Source organism: Neoarius graeffei, chromosome 12 (genome assembly GCF_027579695.1).
Source record: "Neoarius graeffei isolate fNeoGra1 chromosome 12, fNeoGra1.pri, whole genome shotgun sequence".
Lineage (NCBI taxonomy): Eukaryota > Metazoa > Chordata > Actinopteri > Siluriformes > Ariidae > Neoarius > Neoarius graeffei.
Genome location: NC_083580.1, coordinates 59,076,997 through 59,093,503, shown reverse-complemented (window position 1 = coordinate 59,093,503; position 16,507 = coordinate 59,076,997). Strand labels below are relative to the sequence as shown.

The 16,507-nt window shown below is 42.7% G+C and overlaps 1 protein-coding gene across 4 annotated transcripts in view; it reads left to right on the top strand.

Annotated features, from left to right (window-relative positions):
- Window positions 1-16,507, top strand: part of ncam1a (neural cell adhesion molecule 1a) — a 780,402-nt gene that overhangs the window by 639,985 nt on the left and 123,910 nt on the right. For all 4 annotated transcript variants that reach the window (XM_060936138.1, XM_060936137.1, XM_060936141.1 and 1 more), the window contains one exon: window positions 13,289-13,439. In XM_060936138.1, coding sequence (XP_060792121.1) covers window positions 13,289-13,439 — 151 coding nt within the window. The remainder of the gene's footprint in view (window positions 1-13,288; window positions 13,440-16,507) is intronic.

Sequence of the window (16,507 nt, the reverse complement as noted above, 5' to 3'; positions counted from 1 at the left end):
TCCCTCCTTCAACTCGTCCTCGTCCTCTTCCTGCTCCCCTTCCAAAGTGTCCTCCACGAACCTGAACTCCTCGTCGTCCTCTGTGCCTTCCTCTGACTCCCCTGGCCTCTCTGCATTGTTGTTATCTATTGTTCAAGACTGATAACTTGACCTTTACCCTGTTTATAGGCCTATGACAGGCAGTGATTGGTTGGTGTTCATTAAAGCAATTATTGTTTGCACATATGAGGACATAGTCTGAGGCACTGATTGATAAGTGTGGCATTTTGATTGGTTGTGTTTGAAATGGGAAATCAAGTTACTTCCTGTTAGATTTTCGTGTGTTAGGTAGAGAATTGTGTGTATTGATTTGCAGAAAGTGAATAGCTAAATTGAAAACTGTGTCAAGGCTGAGAATTAGTTTATGGTTTTGCTGATTTGAGGTGGAGTTGTGAAGTTTGAGTGACAGAGTTTAGAAATAGTGTAATATATAAAGGTTTTGTGTGTAAGCAATTGAAAAAAACTATAATGTTCCAGGTCAGAATTGTAGGTCAGGTGGAATTTTTCAACCTCGGTTAGAATTTTTAATCCAGTTCATAATTTGCTACTTGTATTATGGTGATGATACACGGGGCAACTTTTTGGGCAATGTTGCCGAGCAATGTTGCTGGGCAATTGCGTTTTGACTCTTTTTCTATTGAGATTGGGCAACATTGTTTCTTTCTGAATGGTTTTGATAATCTCTGGCAACTTTTTGAGATAAGCCAATCAGAATGCGAGTATCGAGTCATGTGACCTCCGGTGAGGTTCGGATCAGAAATTTCAAACAAATATGGCGGCCGCTCAGTGTCAGTGGAGTGAAGAGATGGAGAGACTCCTCATCTGTTTTTACGCCGGTAAGTTGTTATTTTAATATTCTATATGGAGGAATTTACCTCACCAAAGCTCTAAAAAACAACAGACAGCTTGATTAAATGGTCACAGCAAAAATTAAGACATCGATTTTTTTTTTTTTTAAGCTAACTGTAAACTGCCATTGCTAACTGTTGTTGCCCATTGTTAGTTGCCCTGAAAAGTTGCCCTGTGTCTCACCTAGTTGCCCGTTGCCAGCAACATTGCTCGGCAACATTGCCCAAAAAGTTGCCCCGTGTATCATCACCATTAGGGAGACTAGGGGCGACATGGTGGTGTAGTGGTTAGCACTGTTGCCTCACAGAGAGAAGGTTCTGGGTTTGGAGCCCAGTGGCCAACGGGGGCCTTTCTGTGTGGAGTTTGCATGTTCTCCCCGTGTCCGCGTGGGTTTCCTCCGGGTGCTCCGGTTTCCCCCACAGTCCAAAGACATGCAGGTTAGGCTAATTGGTGGCTCTAAATTGACCGTAGGTGTGAATGTGAGTGTGAATGGTTGTCTGTCTCTATGTGTCAGCCTTGCGATAACCTGGCGACTTGTCCAGGGTGTACCCCGCCTTTCACCCATAGTCAGCTGGGATAGGCTCCAGCTTGCCCCGACCCTGTACAGGATAAGCGGTTATGGATAATGGATGGACGGATGGAGACTTACTACATCTAGGGTTAGGATTTGGGAAGACTGTATTTTAAAGTACTTGATGATGTAATAAGACTGGATTCATGAATAAATCCAAAATATATATCACTTTTTTCTGTTGTAGTCGTTGCTGGTCTAGTGGTTAAGGTGTTGGGTTAAGAATTAGAAGGTTCTGAGTTTGGATCCCAGTTAAGCATGAAAAATGATATATTTTAAAAATGCTAATTAGGTAGATAGGAATCGACAGACAGACAAGAGGAAATATTGGGTAAGTGTAGACAGAGAGGAAGTGGATGGAAGAAAGAGAGACAAAAGAAGTGATGGACAATCCCTTTTAAGAATCTTCGATAATCCAAAATTTCCCCTAGATTGGAAATTATGAACTAGGTTAAAAAAAATTAACTTGGGTCAAAATTTTTTTTTTACCTAGGTTGAAATAGTTTGACCTGTAACATCTCATCTCATCTCATTATCTCTAGCCGCTTTATCCTGTTCTACAGGGTCGCAGGCAAGCTGGAGCCTATCCCAACTGACTACGGGCGAAAGGCGGGGTACACCCTGGACAAGTCGCCAGGTCATCACAGGGCCGACACATAGACACAGACAACCATTCACACTCACATTCACACCTACGGTCAATTTAGAGTCACCAGTTAACCTAACCTGCATGTCTTTGGACTGTGGGGGAAACCGGAGCACCCGGAGGAAACCCACGCGGACAACATGCAAACTCCGCACAGAAAGGCCCTCGCCGGCCACGGGGCTCGAACCCGGACCTTCTTGCTGTGAGGCGACAGCGCTAACCACTACACCACCGTGCCGCCCACCTGTAACATTAATATAATTATTTTATCACAGTGTTGGTCTTTGTAATACAGATATCACAGAATTAAATCCGTTAAATCACAATTTTCGGTGCGTTCCGGGTGAATCTCAAATGCTGTAGGTATGGTTGTGTGTTTTGGTAAGTTTACTTTCCTAGTCATGTAATATAATGTAATTTTCCAGATACAGAGAGAGACCTTTGCTTTGTCATCTCGCGTTATTGGAAGCGAAGTCATTCTGTATTATGTTTAGATGCTCATGTGCATGGCTGTCGGTGCTTGAGGGATTTTTTTTTTCTACGTTCGTTTGAGATGTATGTCAGCCTCGGCTGAAGTGCGGGACACGTTGTTAGACACCTCATATTCAGCCAGTGGCTGCATGAGACCATTAAGATTTTTCCACTTTAGTTTCCATGCAGTCAGGGTAACATCACATGCACCAATCATCTCCTCTGCTAGGAAAAAAAGAAAAGTGTTTTTTTCCCCCCTACACATGAAGACCTTGAGAACAAGCGCTGTTTTTATTCCCTTCATCTGCACACTGACTGGCTGCACATTTCTGAGAAATTGCCTGAGCAAAATGATGCTTTCCTCCGTTCTCTATTGGAGCAGATAATGAGATGCACACAGGCCTATGATTGCGATCCGTCGCTGAGCCGAGCTTATTTTTCACGACTTTCTTTTATTCTGGTGTGGGTTTTTTTTTTTTTTCCTTTTGGAAAATTTCCCAACAGATGAGATGGCAGACGCACCGAGTGATTCTGCAGCTCTATGCAAGGTCAAACTAATCGCTCAGAGTAACACCTCAGGCGGTGCGAATGGAAAAACATGGCTGTAATGATCTCGCCAGCTCAGAACACATAACAAGGCCTTGCACATGCAGCTTACTGCTTATCACTATGCGAAGGAAGGCGACACTGCATGCTAACAAGTTTCTGAACGCGCCGTACCAACAGGATGAAATTTACGACCCATCCTTTCGATCGTGACAAAGCCACGGCTCCTTAAATCAAATCTGGGAATTGATTGAATTTCCAAGTGGCGTTCACTCCCATCCTGCTCAGCAGTCAGATTTCTCACTGACTATTGAGCAGGCACTTTATAAATGAAGTGCCACTGCAAATTTCTGAAATGTCTCATTCTGGTGTTCCTTTTCTAATCCCAAGGCTCAATCTGTGCCTTCAATCAAAAGAAAAAAGCTAACAGTGATGATTCGCATAGGGCTTTGTCACTTTCCTTGCTCGGTGAATAATTAAAACAGTGCTTTGGAATCTCTACACTAGTGACGCAATGGGTTGAGAAAGGAAATACACACTTGGCACGCAGCGTGTGTTATTTGTCCACAGAGGCAGGGACGAATTAGCGCTGCTGAAATCGACTCACTTTGCTTGGAAGATGTCTCTTGTGAGAAATGCCTCTCATGAGCTTTGATTTAAGCCGACCCAATTTATTCAGTGGCTTTTTTTTTTTTAAACTATTTTATTTTCGCAAACACCAGTTTTTCACAGCAAATGTTCTGTAACTGATTGCTCAGGGTGCTAAGGCACGTGATGTGCATGGCCGATAGTTTCAACAAGGCGATGCAGAGAGTTGCTCATGTTTATTAGTTGAGTAATAGGGTGTCATCTGGCATGACTAATAAATCTGCATCGACTAATAAAACACTGCATTGGCTGATTAGCATAGGCCACATCGCGCGACTCAGATGCATTCAGTCAATTAATTTTCATGTATATGATGTACTGCAAGAGGCGTTCATCTGCATATTTCCTCTGAAATGTCTTGTATTTTAAGACGCCCAGATGAGAGTTCTGAGTCGTGTATAAAGAACTCCATGTGAAGCAGGGCTTCACAGCAGGGAATTTTCAGGCAGTGGAGGAGCTCGTCTTATCGTATTCACCAGTCAGTACTGAACTGATGTATCTGGTCAGCTTTAACAAGCAGGCAGATGCACTTAGAGCAGCTTACTCACTCATCAGTTGGTGAAACATGCTGTATTCTCTGCCCTATAGCCTGCAGGAGGCCCATTTCACTTTTCGATTCATAGCAGCCCTCCTTTCCATGGCAACACACATGGAACACTGGAGATGGATACATCGAGACCACATACATGCACACATATGTATGTCTTAGGAGTCTTGGAGGTGTGGTGGGATAAGGATCCACAAGCAGAACACAGACAGTAGTCAAGTAGATTTAATCCAGGGAAAAGGGCGTGGCACAAGGGTAAACAAATAGGCCAAAAACAAATGGCAAAAATAATCCAGATAACAAGAGACAGAAAACTAGACAAAAACACGAAACAGGCAAGGACAAAAATGCTAGGACAAGAAACCAAAAACAAGAAAAAACCCCTAGTGCAAAAAACCATGAACTAGAAATAAACCGTTAATGCAAAAACCATGAAATAGAAAAATGAGCTTGAGCAAACAACCATGAACCATAACAGAGTCACAGAAACAGCTAGAAGCAAAGCGAGACGTTCTGGCAAAGTTCCTGCCTGAGAACGGCGCTTTTATAACAGCAGAGAAAACCAGGAAGTGAATGCAGGCATGAAGGAATTCCCGTTCCGGATTCGGATCGGCGCTGGCGTGAGAGATTCGTAATCTCCGGAGTGGATGTCCGGAGTGGAGCATGACAGTATGTATGTATGTATGTATGTATGTATACAATACCCTCCACGATTATTGGCACTCCTTGTAAATATTAGGAAAAATGATGAGAAAAAAAATCCACCTAATTAAGCACATTGTCGAGGACAGTGTGTGTGTGTGTGTGTGTGTGTGTGTACATATACAGTGTCTTGCAAAAGTATCCACCCCCCTTGGTGTTTGTCCTGTTTTGTTGCATTACAAGCTGGAATTAAAATAAATTTTTTGGAGGGTTAGCACCATTTGATTTACACAACACGCCTACCACTTTAAAGGTGCAAATTGGTGTTTTATTGTGACACAAACAATAATTAAGATGAAAAAACAGAAATCTGGAGTGTGCATAGGTATTCACCCCCTTTCATATGAAACCCCTCAATAAGAGCTGGTCCAACCAATTCACTTCATAAGTCACATAATTAGTTGATTAAGATCCACCTGTGTGCAGTCAAAGGGTCACATGATCTGTCACATGATGTCTGTATAAATCAACCTGTTCTGGAAGGACCCTGACTCTGCAACACTACTAAGCAAGCAACATGAGAACCAAGGAGCCTCCAAACAGGTCAGAGACAAAGTTGTGGAGAAGTATAGATCAGGGTTGGGTTATAAAAAATATCCCAAACTTTGAATATCCCAGGGAGCACCATTAAATCCATTATAGCAAAATGGAAAGAATATGTCACCACTACAAACCTGACAAGAGAAGGCCACCCACCAAAACTCACAGACCGGGTAAGGAGGGCATTAATCAGAGATGCAACAGAAACGCTAAAGATAATGCCGAAGAAGCTGCAAAGATCCACAGCAGAGATGGGAGTATCTGTCCATAGGACCACTTTAAGCTATACACTCCACAGAGTGGGGCTTTATGGAAGAGTGGCCAGAAAAAAGTCATTGCTTTAAAAAACACGTTTGGAGTTTGCACAACAGCATGTGGCAGACTCCCCAAACACATGGAAGAAGATTCTCTGGTCAGATGAGACTAAAATTGAACTTTTTGGCCATCATCGGTAATGCCATGTGTGGTGCAAACCCAACACCCTGAGAACACCATTCCTACAGTGAAGCATGGCGGTGGCAGCATCATGCTGTGGGGATATTTTTCATCTGCAGGGACAGGAAAGCTGGTCAGGACTGAAGGAAGGATGAATGGCACTAAATACAGGGCAGTTCTGGAGGAAAACCTGTTTGAGTCAGCCAGAGGTTTGAGACTGGGATGAAGGTTCACGTTCCAGCAGGACAATGACCCTAAACATACTGCTAAAGCTACACTGGAGTGGTTTAAAGGGAAACATTTAAATGTCTTGGAATGGCCTAATCAAAGCCCAGACCTCATTGTGATTGAGAATCTGTGGCATAACTTGCAGATTGCTGTACACCAATGCAACCTATCTACTGTAACTTGAATGAGTTGGAGTAGTTTTGCGTTGAGGAATGGGCAAAAATCCCAGTGGCTAGATGCGCTAAGCTAATAGAGACATACCCCAAGAAACTTGCAGCTGTAATTGCAGCAAAAGGTGGCTCTACAAAGTATTGACGTTGGGGGAGGGGTGAATACCTATGCACGCTCCAGATTTCTGTTTTTTTTTTTTATCTTAATTATTGTTTGTCACAATAAAGCAACAATTTTCACCTTTAAAGTGGTAGGCATGTTGTGTAAATGAAATGGTGCTAATCCCCCAAAAATCCATTTTAATTCCAGCTTGTAATGTGACAAAACAGGACAAACACCAAGGGTGATGAATACTTTTGCAAGACACTGTAAGTGAATCTGTGCCAGCAGAATAAATAAATTCCCCCTATCGGTTAACCAAGCAACATTTTAATTTGTCAACCATGTAAACAGATCTCTCAAATGTGTCATATGGATGAAGTTTTCTGTTACGATACGTTTCGCACTTTTTTCTTCCACATATTGTCAGCACAGCAGTGAACTACCCAAGAGAGAAAAGAGAGAGGGTGGTAAGAAACTCCAGCTTCTAGAAACCCGAACATAAGTGATAGCATGGACTTGTTTTGGAGATATTTTTACCAGATTAAATGAAACCATAAACAGATTGAAAGTATGTGTTGTTTGTTAAGAAACGAAGTCTTGGCAAATTGCTGAAGTATAACAGGACCACTCAGGATGTCGTTATTAGGAGGTAACGAACTTTAGGATGGCAGAAGTAACTCTGCTTTGTGTCAGGCTGCATTGCACCATGCTGTCATTGATTGATTATTTTTCCATGAAAGTAATCCAACTGGTATCTTTGTCACCACAAAAATATTATAACGAATGTCTTCTAGTATCCTGATATGATTGTTTTTGTCTTATCACTACTGTTTCTTAAATGGCTCTCTACTGTTATTCCAAAGCTTCGAGATATATAGAGCTATAGAGCTCCCTGTGTGATCCGAAGCGTTCTGAAAGTCTTCTTGCTGTCGATACGGGACTGCAGATCTAATGTAGTGTGTGTGTGGGTGTGTATGTGGGCTTTTAGAGAGGCTCCTAGAACAAGATATTAGCACCCACGTGAAAACTTAATGCCATGAGAGTGAGCGTGTGTATACTGTACGAGTTGTTTGTGTGTGTGAGCGTGCATGCTCAGCAGTGTCTAAATGTCCAGCTGTGCAGGTCAAAAAGTCTTCACCCGGCAAAAGCTGTGTAGCTTCTGCTGTGTGGTCCACTTCATTACTGATTCCTGCTTGACTACATCCCAGGGCACCATGGGAGAGCTTTGAGAGAAATACTGCAGTTGCTCCAGAGCTGTGTACTAATACACAGTGTTTAACAAATTTCATCTGGTTTCGTCTTCAGGCCAGAGTTCTTGTGTTGTTGTTGTTGTTTTTTTATTTTTTTTTTCAATGCCATGCTTCTTTCGAATAAACCAGGACTGACGGAACTAATGTCACTGACTGTCTCCTCAAAAAAGCCACATATTTTCAAAAGACAAAATCCACGTATCAATGTTCAAAATACCATTTTTCTGCCTAAATCTCTCAAAAATGTTTTTGAAACTTAATTAGCGTTTTCATTTTTTGTACTGTGTGATGAAGGAAAATTAATAAATGCACGTCGTTCATTCAGACATACAGTCATGTTCAAAATAATAGCAGTGTGTTTAAAAACGTGAGTAAAGCTCAAAATCCTTACAATAGTTTTTATTTCCATGCATTGGGAACACTGCACATTATATTCTACATCAAAACATGAAGAAAAATGTATGAATATTTTAATTACTTTACAGAAAATGAAGAAAAATGAACATTGGGCTGTTCAAAAAAATAGCAGTGTCTGCATTTTTCATTACAAACTCCAAATATTTACTGTATAAACTGAAAAAATCTTAAGGATTTAGTATTCCTGTGAATCACTAAACTAATATTTAGTTGTATAACCACGGTTTCTGAGAACTTCTGGCACCTGTGAACAGGTATTCCAGCCCAGGATGATTTGACAACATTCCACAATTCCTCTGCATTTCTTGGTTTTGCCTCAGAAACAGCATTTTTGATGTCACCCCACAAGTTTTCTATTGGATTAAGGTCCGGGGATTGGGCTGGCCACTCCATAACTTTCATTTTGTTGGTCTTGAACCCTGATGCTGCTCGCTTACTGGTGTGTTTGGGGTCGTTGTCTTATGGCCCTTTTCCACTACCCTTTTTCAGCTCACTTCAGCTCGCTTCAGCTCACTTCAGCCCGACACGGCTCGCGTTTCGACTACCAAAAACCGGCACGACTCAGCTCGTTTCAGCCCTGCTTAGCCCCTAAAACTCGCACCGTTTTGGAGTGGGGCTGAAGCGAGCCAAACCGTGCTGACTGAGGTTGGGGGCGTGAGCAGACATTCCCCTGTGCACTGATTGGTGAGGAGGAGTGTCCTCACACGCCCCGCGAGCGCGCTGGGATCTGTAAACACTGTAAACCCGGAAGGAGAAGAATTACGAATTACGAGAATTTCTGAAGCCTTATGCGCCTCGCCTCATCTATACGCTCTTGCCAGTATCTGTCCGCGTTGTCGGTGACAACAAGCCACAGCACCAAGACCAGCAACACTAACGACTCCATGTCATCCATGTTTATTGTTTACTATTCGGGTCGTGAGACTACCGCTTAAAAGATCACTGAATCAGTGACATACAGAGCATCGTGGACGAGTTCGCGGAGCGCAAGGCTCGCCGTATGCCCTTCAAATAATGCGCGCAGTAGGCTGTTGATGTTTTATTATGAGCCATGTACAGTATGTCGCCTAATGTTTTTTTGTTTCTGAGTTACATGTTCGTTTGAAGGACTTAATGTACAAAATAACATAGTTGCACCCCGTAGTGTTGAAATTGGTAAACACAGTGCATTCAGTGAGGTTTGCACCGCCCTCCTTTTATTTCTGACTCTTCCTGTCACCGTTGCAACCTCTGAGCGCTCATTCGTATGCCCTTCAAATAATGTGCGCAGTAGGCTATTGATGTTTTATTATGAGCCATGTACAGTATCCTAATGTTTTTTGTTTCTGAGTTACATGTTCGTTTGAAGGACTTGATGTACTAAATAACATAGTTGCACCCGGTAGTGTTGAAATTGGTAAACACCGCAGTTGCGGACATTTTGTAGCCTAAAATGATGTTATGATAAGCTTTAATAAAGTGCCCGGTCATTTGCCCCGCCCCCGGCCCGGCTCTGACTTGTTCCGCCACTGTCACTGATGTCACTGTTTGCGCTGCTTAACGACATCACGTGACGTCCACCCACTTTCGCTAACTCCACCCAATGTGTCCACCCACTTCCAGCCAGCACGGTTCAGCGCGGTTGTAGTCGAAATGCAACTCCAACAGCCCCGCTCAGCTCGACTCGGCACGGCACGGCTCAGCCGCGTTTGTAGTGGAAAAGCGGCATTATTGAAACACCCATTTCAAGGGCATTTCCTCTTCAGCATAAGGCAACATGACCTCTTCAAGTATTTTGATTAAACTGATCCATGATCCCTGGTATGTGATAAATGGGCCCAACACCACAGTAAGAGAAACATTCCCATATCATGATGCTTGCACCACCATGCTTCACTGTCTTCAGAGTGTACCATGGCTTGAATTCAGTGTTTGGGGGTCATCTGAAAAACTGTCTGCGGCTCTTGGACCCAAAAAGAACAATTTTACTTTCATCAGTCCACAAAATGTTTTTCCATTTCTCTTTAGGCCAGTCGATGTGTTCTTTGGCAAATTGTATCCTCTTCAGCACGTCTTTTTTTTAACAGTGGAACTTTGCGGGAGCTTCTTGCTGATAGATTAACGTCACACAGGCGTCTTCTAATTGTCACAGTACTCACAGGTAACTTCAGACCGTCTTTGATCACCCTGGAGCTGATCATTGGCTGAGTCTTTGCCATTCTGGCTATTCTTCGATCCATTCGAATGGTAGTCTTCTGTTTTCTTCCACATCTCTCTGGCTTTGCTGTCCATTTTAAAGCACTGGAGATCATTTTAGCTGAGCAGCCCATCATTTTCTGCACTGCTTTACAGTATACGTTTTACCTCTCCAATCAACATTTTAATCAAAGCATGCTGTTCTTCTGAACAATGTCTGGAACGACCCATGTTTCTCAGGTTTTCAGAGAGAAATGCATGTACAACATGTGCTGGCTTCATCCTTAAATTAGGGCCACCTGACTGACATCTGTTTTTTCACAGAATGAATGATCTCAGTAATTAAACTCCACACTGCTATTATTTTGAACACATCCCTTTCACTTAATTATTCGATTACACAGACTCAGGAGCATGCATATCATGAATGTTGGGTCTGTTGGTTTTCTATGACTCTACTACACCTACTGGTAAATTATTTGCCATGTAGTAATATAATTTCCACCAAAAACAGTGACTGATCTGGTTAGTCGTGTTGGACTGCTATTATTTTGAACACAAGTGTACTTTATTTTTACAATTTGTTTTTCTATGAAGCATCAGGTTTCGAATGTTAAATCTAAAAAGCTATTTGAGATTCCACCTCGCTATGAGCTAAAAATCTGATGAGCTCTACTTAGTCAAGTCACTAAAACTCAAGTCCAGGCTCAACGTCCCAGTGTTGAAGTCCAAGTGATTTAAAGAAAATTCCGAGTCGAGCCCACGACTGATCCGAATCGAGTCCGACACAAGCGCCGCTATCAACAGGGCAAATAAGATGAGAGAGGGTTAACACTAGCTAGTTCATCGATCAGCAAGCAAGCCCCGCTAGCAACAGAGCAATTAACATAGCGTGTCACTTCCTTCTCTGGGTGGAGTCTTCTCAAATGATGACTGAAGTTCGAGGTTGTCCCCATCATCTCCTCGATAGTTCTTCTACATATGGAACACACAGCAGTGCACTTTTTCCCACTGCACGAGAAGTCTGTATAAGCAAAGCGGACAATCCTAGGGGCTTCTCTCCAGGCATTTTAACACCATTAACGTTAGTTTGTTCCTGAACGTGACGTATGACCAGATTAATGTGCATTCTCTTGCACGAAATTAGTATAAAAATTAATGTCGATATAAATTATTTTTTCCTGCTTCCTCCTCCCACATACACACACTTACCCTAACCCCACTTCTCCCCCCTCCCCTTCCTCTCTTCCCCATATCTTCATCTCATCTCATCTCATTATCTCTAGCCGCTTTATCCTTCTACAGGGTCGCAGGCAAGCTGGAGCCTATCCCAGCTGACTACGGGCGAAAGGCGGGGTACACCCTGGACAAGTCGCCAGGTCATCACAGGGCTGACACATAGACACAGACAACCATTCACACTCACATTCACACCTACGGTCAATTTAGAGTCACCAGTTAACCTAACCTGCATGTCTTTGGACTGTGGGGGAAACCGGAGCACCCGGAGGAAACCCACGCGGACACGGGGAGAACATGCAAACTCCACACAGAAAGGCCCTCGCCGGCCACGGGGCTCGAACCCAGGACCTTCTTGCTGTGAGGCGACAGCGCTAACCACTACACCACCGTGCCTGCCCTCCCCATATCTTATTCTTTTATATTTGTATATGTAAATACTTAATTTATTTTAATTTATCTAGAAGTTTTCTCTATTTCTTTTCTCTGTTTATCTGTAATGATGCTGCTGGAATCTTAATTTCCCTGAGGGAACCTTCCCAAAGGGATCAATAAAGTTTTATCTAATCTAATCTCTAATCTAAAATATTGTATGCCAAATTATTATGGCATGTTACAAAAAATAAAGAAAAAATCCAAGTCCTCGTCCCCAGTTTACGAGTTCGAATGCAGTTAATGCACAAGTCCAAGTCTGCGTCATCAGTACTCAAGTCCAAGTCAAGTCACGAGTCCTTAAAATTAGAGCATGAGTCGGACTTGAGTACTGCAGGCCTGACTGACCATCACACTCGTATGTGCTTATTGAACATCCCATTCCAGATTTATTCCCTCTTTTCTTTCTCTGACTCTTCTGAAGGTCAGATGTCTACAAACTTTTAGCCACGTTGTGTATTTTTACATGGATCTCACAGATTAACCCTACAGTGGTCCGCTGTTGAGTTACTGTCAGTTGCCATGGATTCCTTGATGGCGCATAAAGTATATGGCTTGCAACAAAACTTCTTCTTTTTTAAACAAATCGATATCTTCCAGCTAGAACTAACCATTCTGAAAGAAATGCTTATACATCCACGCAGTGTGTCCTGGTGATCACAGCTATAAATCTCAGGAGGAAAAAATTGCCACTGTTCTATTCAGATTTATCAAACCTTTGAAAAGCCGTACAACTGTCCCTCCGTGCTATTAATAATCATGAAATTTCTCCACTTCATTTGCATAAAGTCCGTTCCCTTTTTTTTTTTTTGCATGTGTTGCTGGTCATGCTGACATTGCTCATTTTAAATCAGCAGTTCTTGCTGAAAATAAATAACTTCTGTCTGCTTTGTTGTGTCACGTCCCTCCTGGTGTAAGTGCAGCATATGAAATGAAAATAAATGTATAGCATTGCTTTTTCATGATTTTCTGGTGAAAGCGAAAATCTGTGGCTTCTTTGATCTGAGCGCGTAGTGTGGCTGCTACTCATGTTTGCTTTGTCTGTGTGAAATACATTTACAAGGTTATTAATTCGAAAATGCATTTAAATACTAAATCTGTTAACCAATTAGAATCCGAATGTGATGAAAGCAGGGGTGGGGTTAGGATGAGGACAAGGGCCGAGTCAAATCTGGAACACATTTAGAAAATTGACAGCTGTACTAAGAGGACAGAAGTATTGAATTTCTGATTATGATCTCTCACTATCCCCCCTCCTCCCTTTCCGTCTGTCTGTGCAGAGTCTGGACAGTAATGTGATAGTGCGCAGCGATGCCCGTGTGTCCTCTCTCACCCTGAAGTACGTCCAGTTCACAGACGCCGGCCAGTACCTCTGCACCGCCCGCAACTCCATCGGCCAGGACATCCAGAGCATGTACCTGGAAGTGCGCTGTAAGAAACCCAGCTGTCTCTTCTCATATGTATCTTCTCTTTCCCTAATTATAAAAGAACTCCAGCAGGTGGGCGAATAAATAATAGCTGATGGCTAAACAAATTCATAAACGATGGCTGAACCAACTGATTTAGCGGTTCTGATTTTAATGATGTAAACTATAACGTGACAAAGTATCAGACTACATTCTGTGTGGATGCTAGTGTGCGAGGTTTAATCCACCAGATAAAAGGAATCCGAGGAAAGCTGAGGTAATAAGAAAAGTAAACAGAGACTGGATTAACGAAAGCTCAGAATAAACATACTGACCAGACTAGAGGCTATCACTATCACTCTGACTTTACACACAAGGCTAGACAAGATAACGCTGCAACAACAACAAAAAAAATCTTTAAAAATCTTGAGAAAAGTGTCTTTCCCATGCCAGGACCTGGTTTTCCCAGGAATCTCCCATCCAAGTTCTAACCAGGCCCTTAAAGGTAGACTGACTTTCAGATTTTTCATGTGTAGGTCATAAAAAGGGGGTGGCACGGTGGTGTAGTGGTTAGCGCTGTCGCCTCACAGCAAGAAGGTCCTGGGTTCGAGCCCCGGGGCCGGCGAGGGCCTTTCTGTGTGGAGTTTGCATGTTCTCCCCGTGTCCGCGTGGGTTTCCTCCGGGTGCTCCGGTTTCCCCCACAGTCCAAAGACATGCAGGTTAGGTTAACTGGTGACTCTAAATTGACCGTAGGTGTGAATGTGAGTGTGAATGGTTGTCTGTGTCTATGTGTCAGCCCTGTGATGACCTGGCGACTTGTCCAGGGTGTACCCCGCCTTTCGCCCGTAGTCAGCTGGGATAGGCTCCAGCTTGCCTGCGACCCTGTAGAAGGATAAAGCGGCTAGAGATGATGAGATGAGATGAGGTCATAAAAAGAATTTTCCCCGACACCCAATTATTTTTGTTCAGTGGACCGAATTCAACTCGCAGCCTTCCAATTGTATTAGTTTTTTTTTTTAAATAGAACAATTAATGAATTTAAAGCCATGCGGCCCTAAATTCTCCACTATTGTTTCTTGCTTCACCGTGACGCAATACAAGATACTACGTCATGCATCACGTGGTGGGCTTTCCCCGTTGACGCAAGGCATTGTGCGATGCAAATTTGAAACAGGAGAGAAAAATGGAAGACGTGAATGAAACGTTATTACAGTAACGGAAAGTGAGAAGAAAAGATGTTATGTTGCGAAGGAAAGGAAGCACAGGACCAAACTAATAAATATTGGCGGTCAGCGAGCACCTCAGTGTGATCAGCTGTTCATTTAGCGACAGAATGATGGAACTCTCATGGTGATGATACACGGGGCAACTTTTTGGGCAATGTTGCCGAGCAATGTTGCTGGGCAATTGCGTTTTGACTCTTTTCTATTGAGATTGGGCAACATTGTTTCTTTCTGAATGGTTTTGATAATCTCTGGCAACTTTTTGAGATAAGCCAATCAGAACGCGAGTATCGAGTCATGTGACCTCCGGTGAGGTTCGGATCAGAAATTTCAAACAAATATGGCGGCCGCTCAGTGTCAGTGGAGTGAAGAGATGGAGAGACTCCTCATCTGTTTTTACGCCGGTAAGTTGTTATTTTAATATTCTATATGGAGGAATTTACCTCACCAAAGCTCTAAAAAACAACAGACAGCTTGATTAAATGGTCACAGCAAAAATTAAGACATCGATTTTTTTTTTTTTTTAAGCTAACTGTAAACTGCCGTTGCTAACTGTTGTTGCCCATTGTTAGTTGCCCCGAAAAGTTGCCCTGTGTCTCACCTAGTTGCCCGTTGCCAGCAACATTGCTCGGCAACATTGCCCAAAAAGTTGCCCCGTGTATCATCACCATCAGTGCACGGTCAAAGGTAAACCTGCGCATGCACACACGGACTTCCTCTGTCTGTTTGACTGTGCGGCAAGATATTTCATGCGTATTATTTGCTCACGAATCCTCTCAAATTAAATAACTTCCCAGACACAGAATGGCCTGGTTTTTTTTTTAGATATTACAGAAATAAACGTATATGACAATGACCAAATTTCAGAGGGAACTAAATTGCACTGATTTTATGAAATTGAAAGGCCGCCTACTTTTAAGGTACATTGGGCAGTGCCAATCTCCATTTCTATGGCCCTCGGCCTCTTGCCTATTACGTAGCTCGGATTAAAGTGTGGGACTGGTCCTCTGGTAACTGCAAGAGTTTGACTCCCTACTTGCATCTGTATTGCTGCGTGCCTCGCCAGATGGCAGTAGGTACCGTTTTTATGCTGGTATTTGGTATGACCCAACTGCAAGTAGAACTCACAATCTCCTGGTCGAGAGGCGGATACGCTAACCACCAGGCCAACTTGCAGTCAGTTGAATTTTAATGAATTTAATTTTTAAATTTATTTAGCTTTACCATTGTGATATATATACAGTTGTGCTCATAAGTTTACATACCCTGGCAGAATCTATGATTCTTTGGCCATTTTTCAGAGAATATGAATGATAACACAAAAACATATTTTCCACTCATGCTTAGTGGTTGGGTGAAACCATTTATTGTCAAACAACTGTGTTTTCTCTTTTTAAATCATAATGACAACAGAAACTACCCAAATGACCCTGATCAAAAGTTCACATACCCTGGTGATTTTGGCCTGATAACATGCACAGAAGTTGACACAAATGGGTTTGAATGGCTACTAAAGGTAGCATCCTCACTTGTGATCTGTTTGCTTGTAATCAGTGTGTGTGCATAAAAGCTGAGTGAGTTTCTGGGATCCAGACAGACTCTCGCATCTTTCATCCAACCACTGATGTTTCTGGATTCTGAGTCATGGGGAAAGCAAAAAATTGTCAATGGATCTACGGGAAAAGGTAGTTGAACTGTATAAAACAGGAAAGGGATACAAAAAGATATCCACGGAATTGATAATGCCAGTCAGCAGTGTTCAAACTGTGATTAACAAATGGAAAATCAGAGGCTCTGTTAAAACCAAACCACGGTCAGGTAGACCAACAAAAATTTATGCCAAACAGCACAGAGACAAGCCTCAAAACTT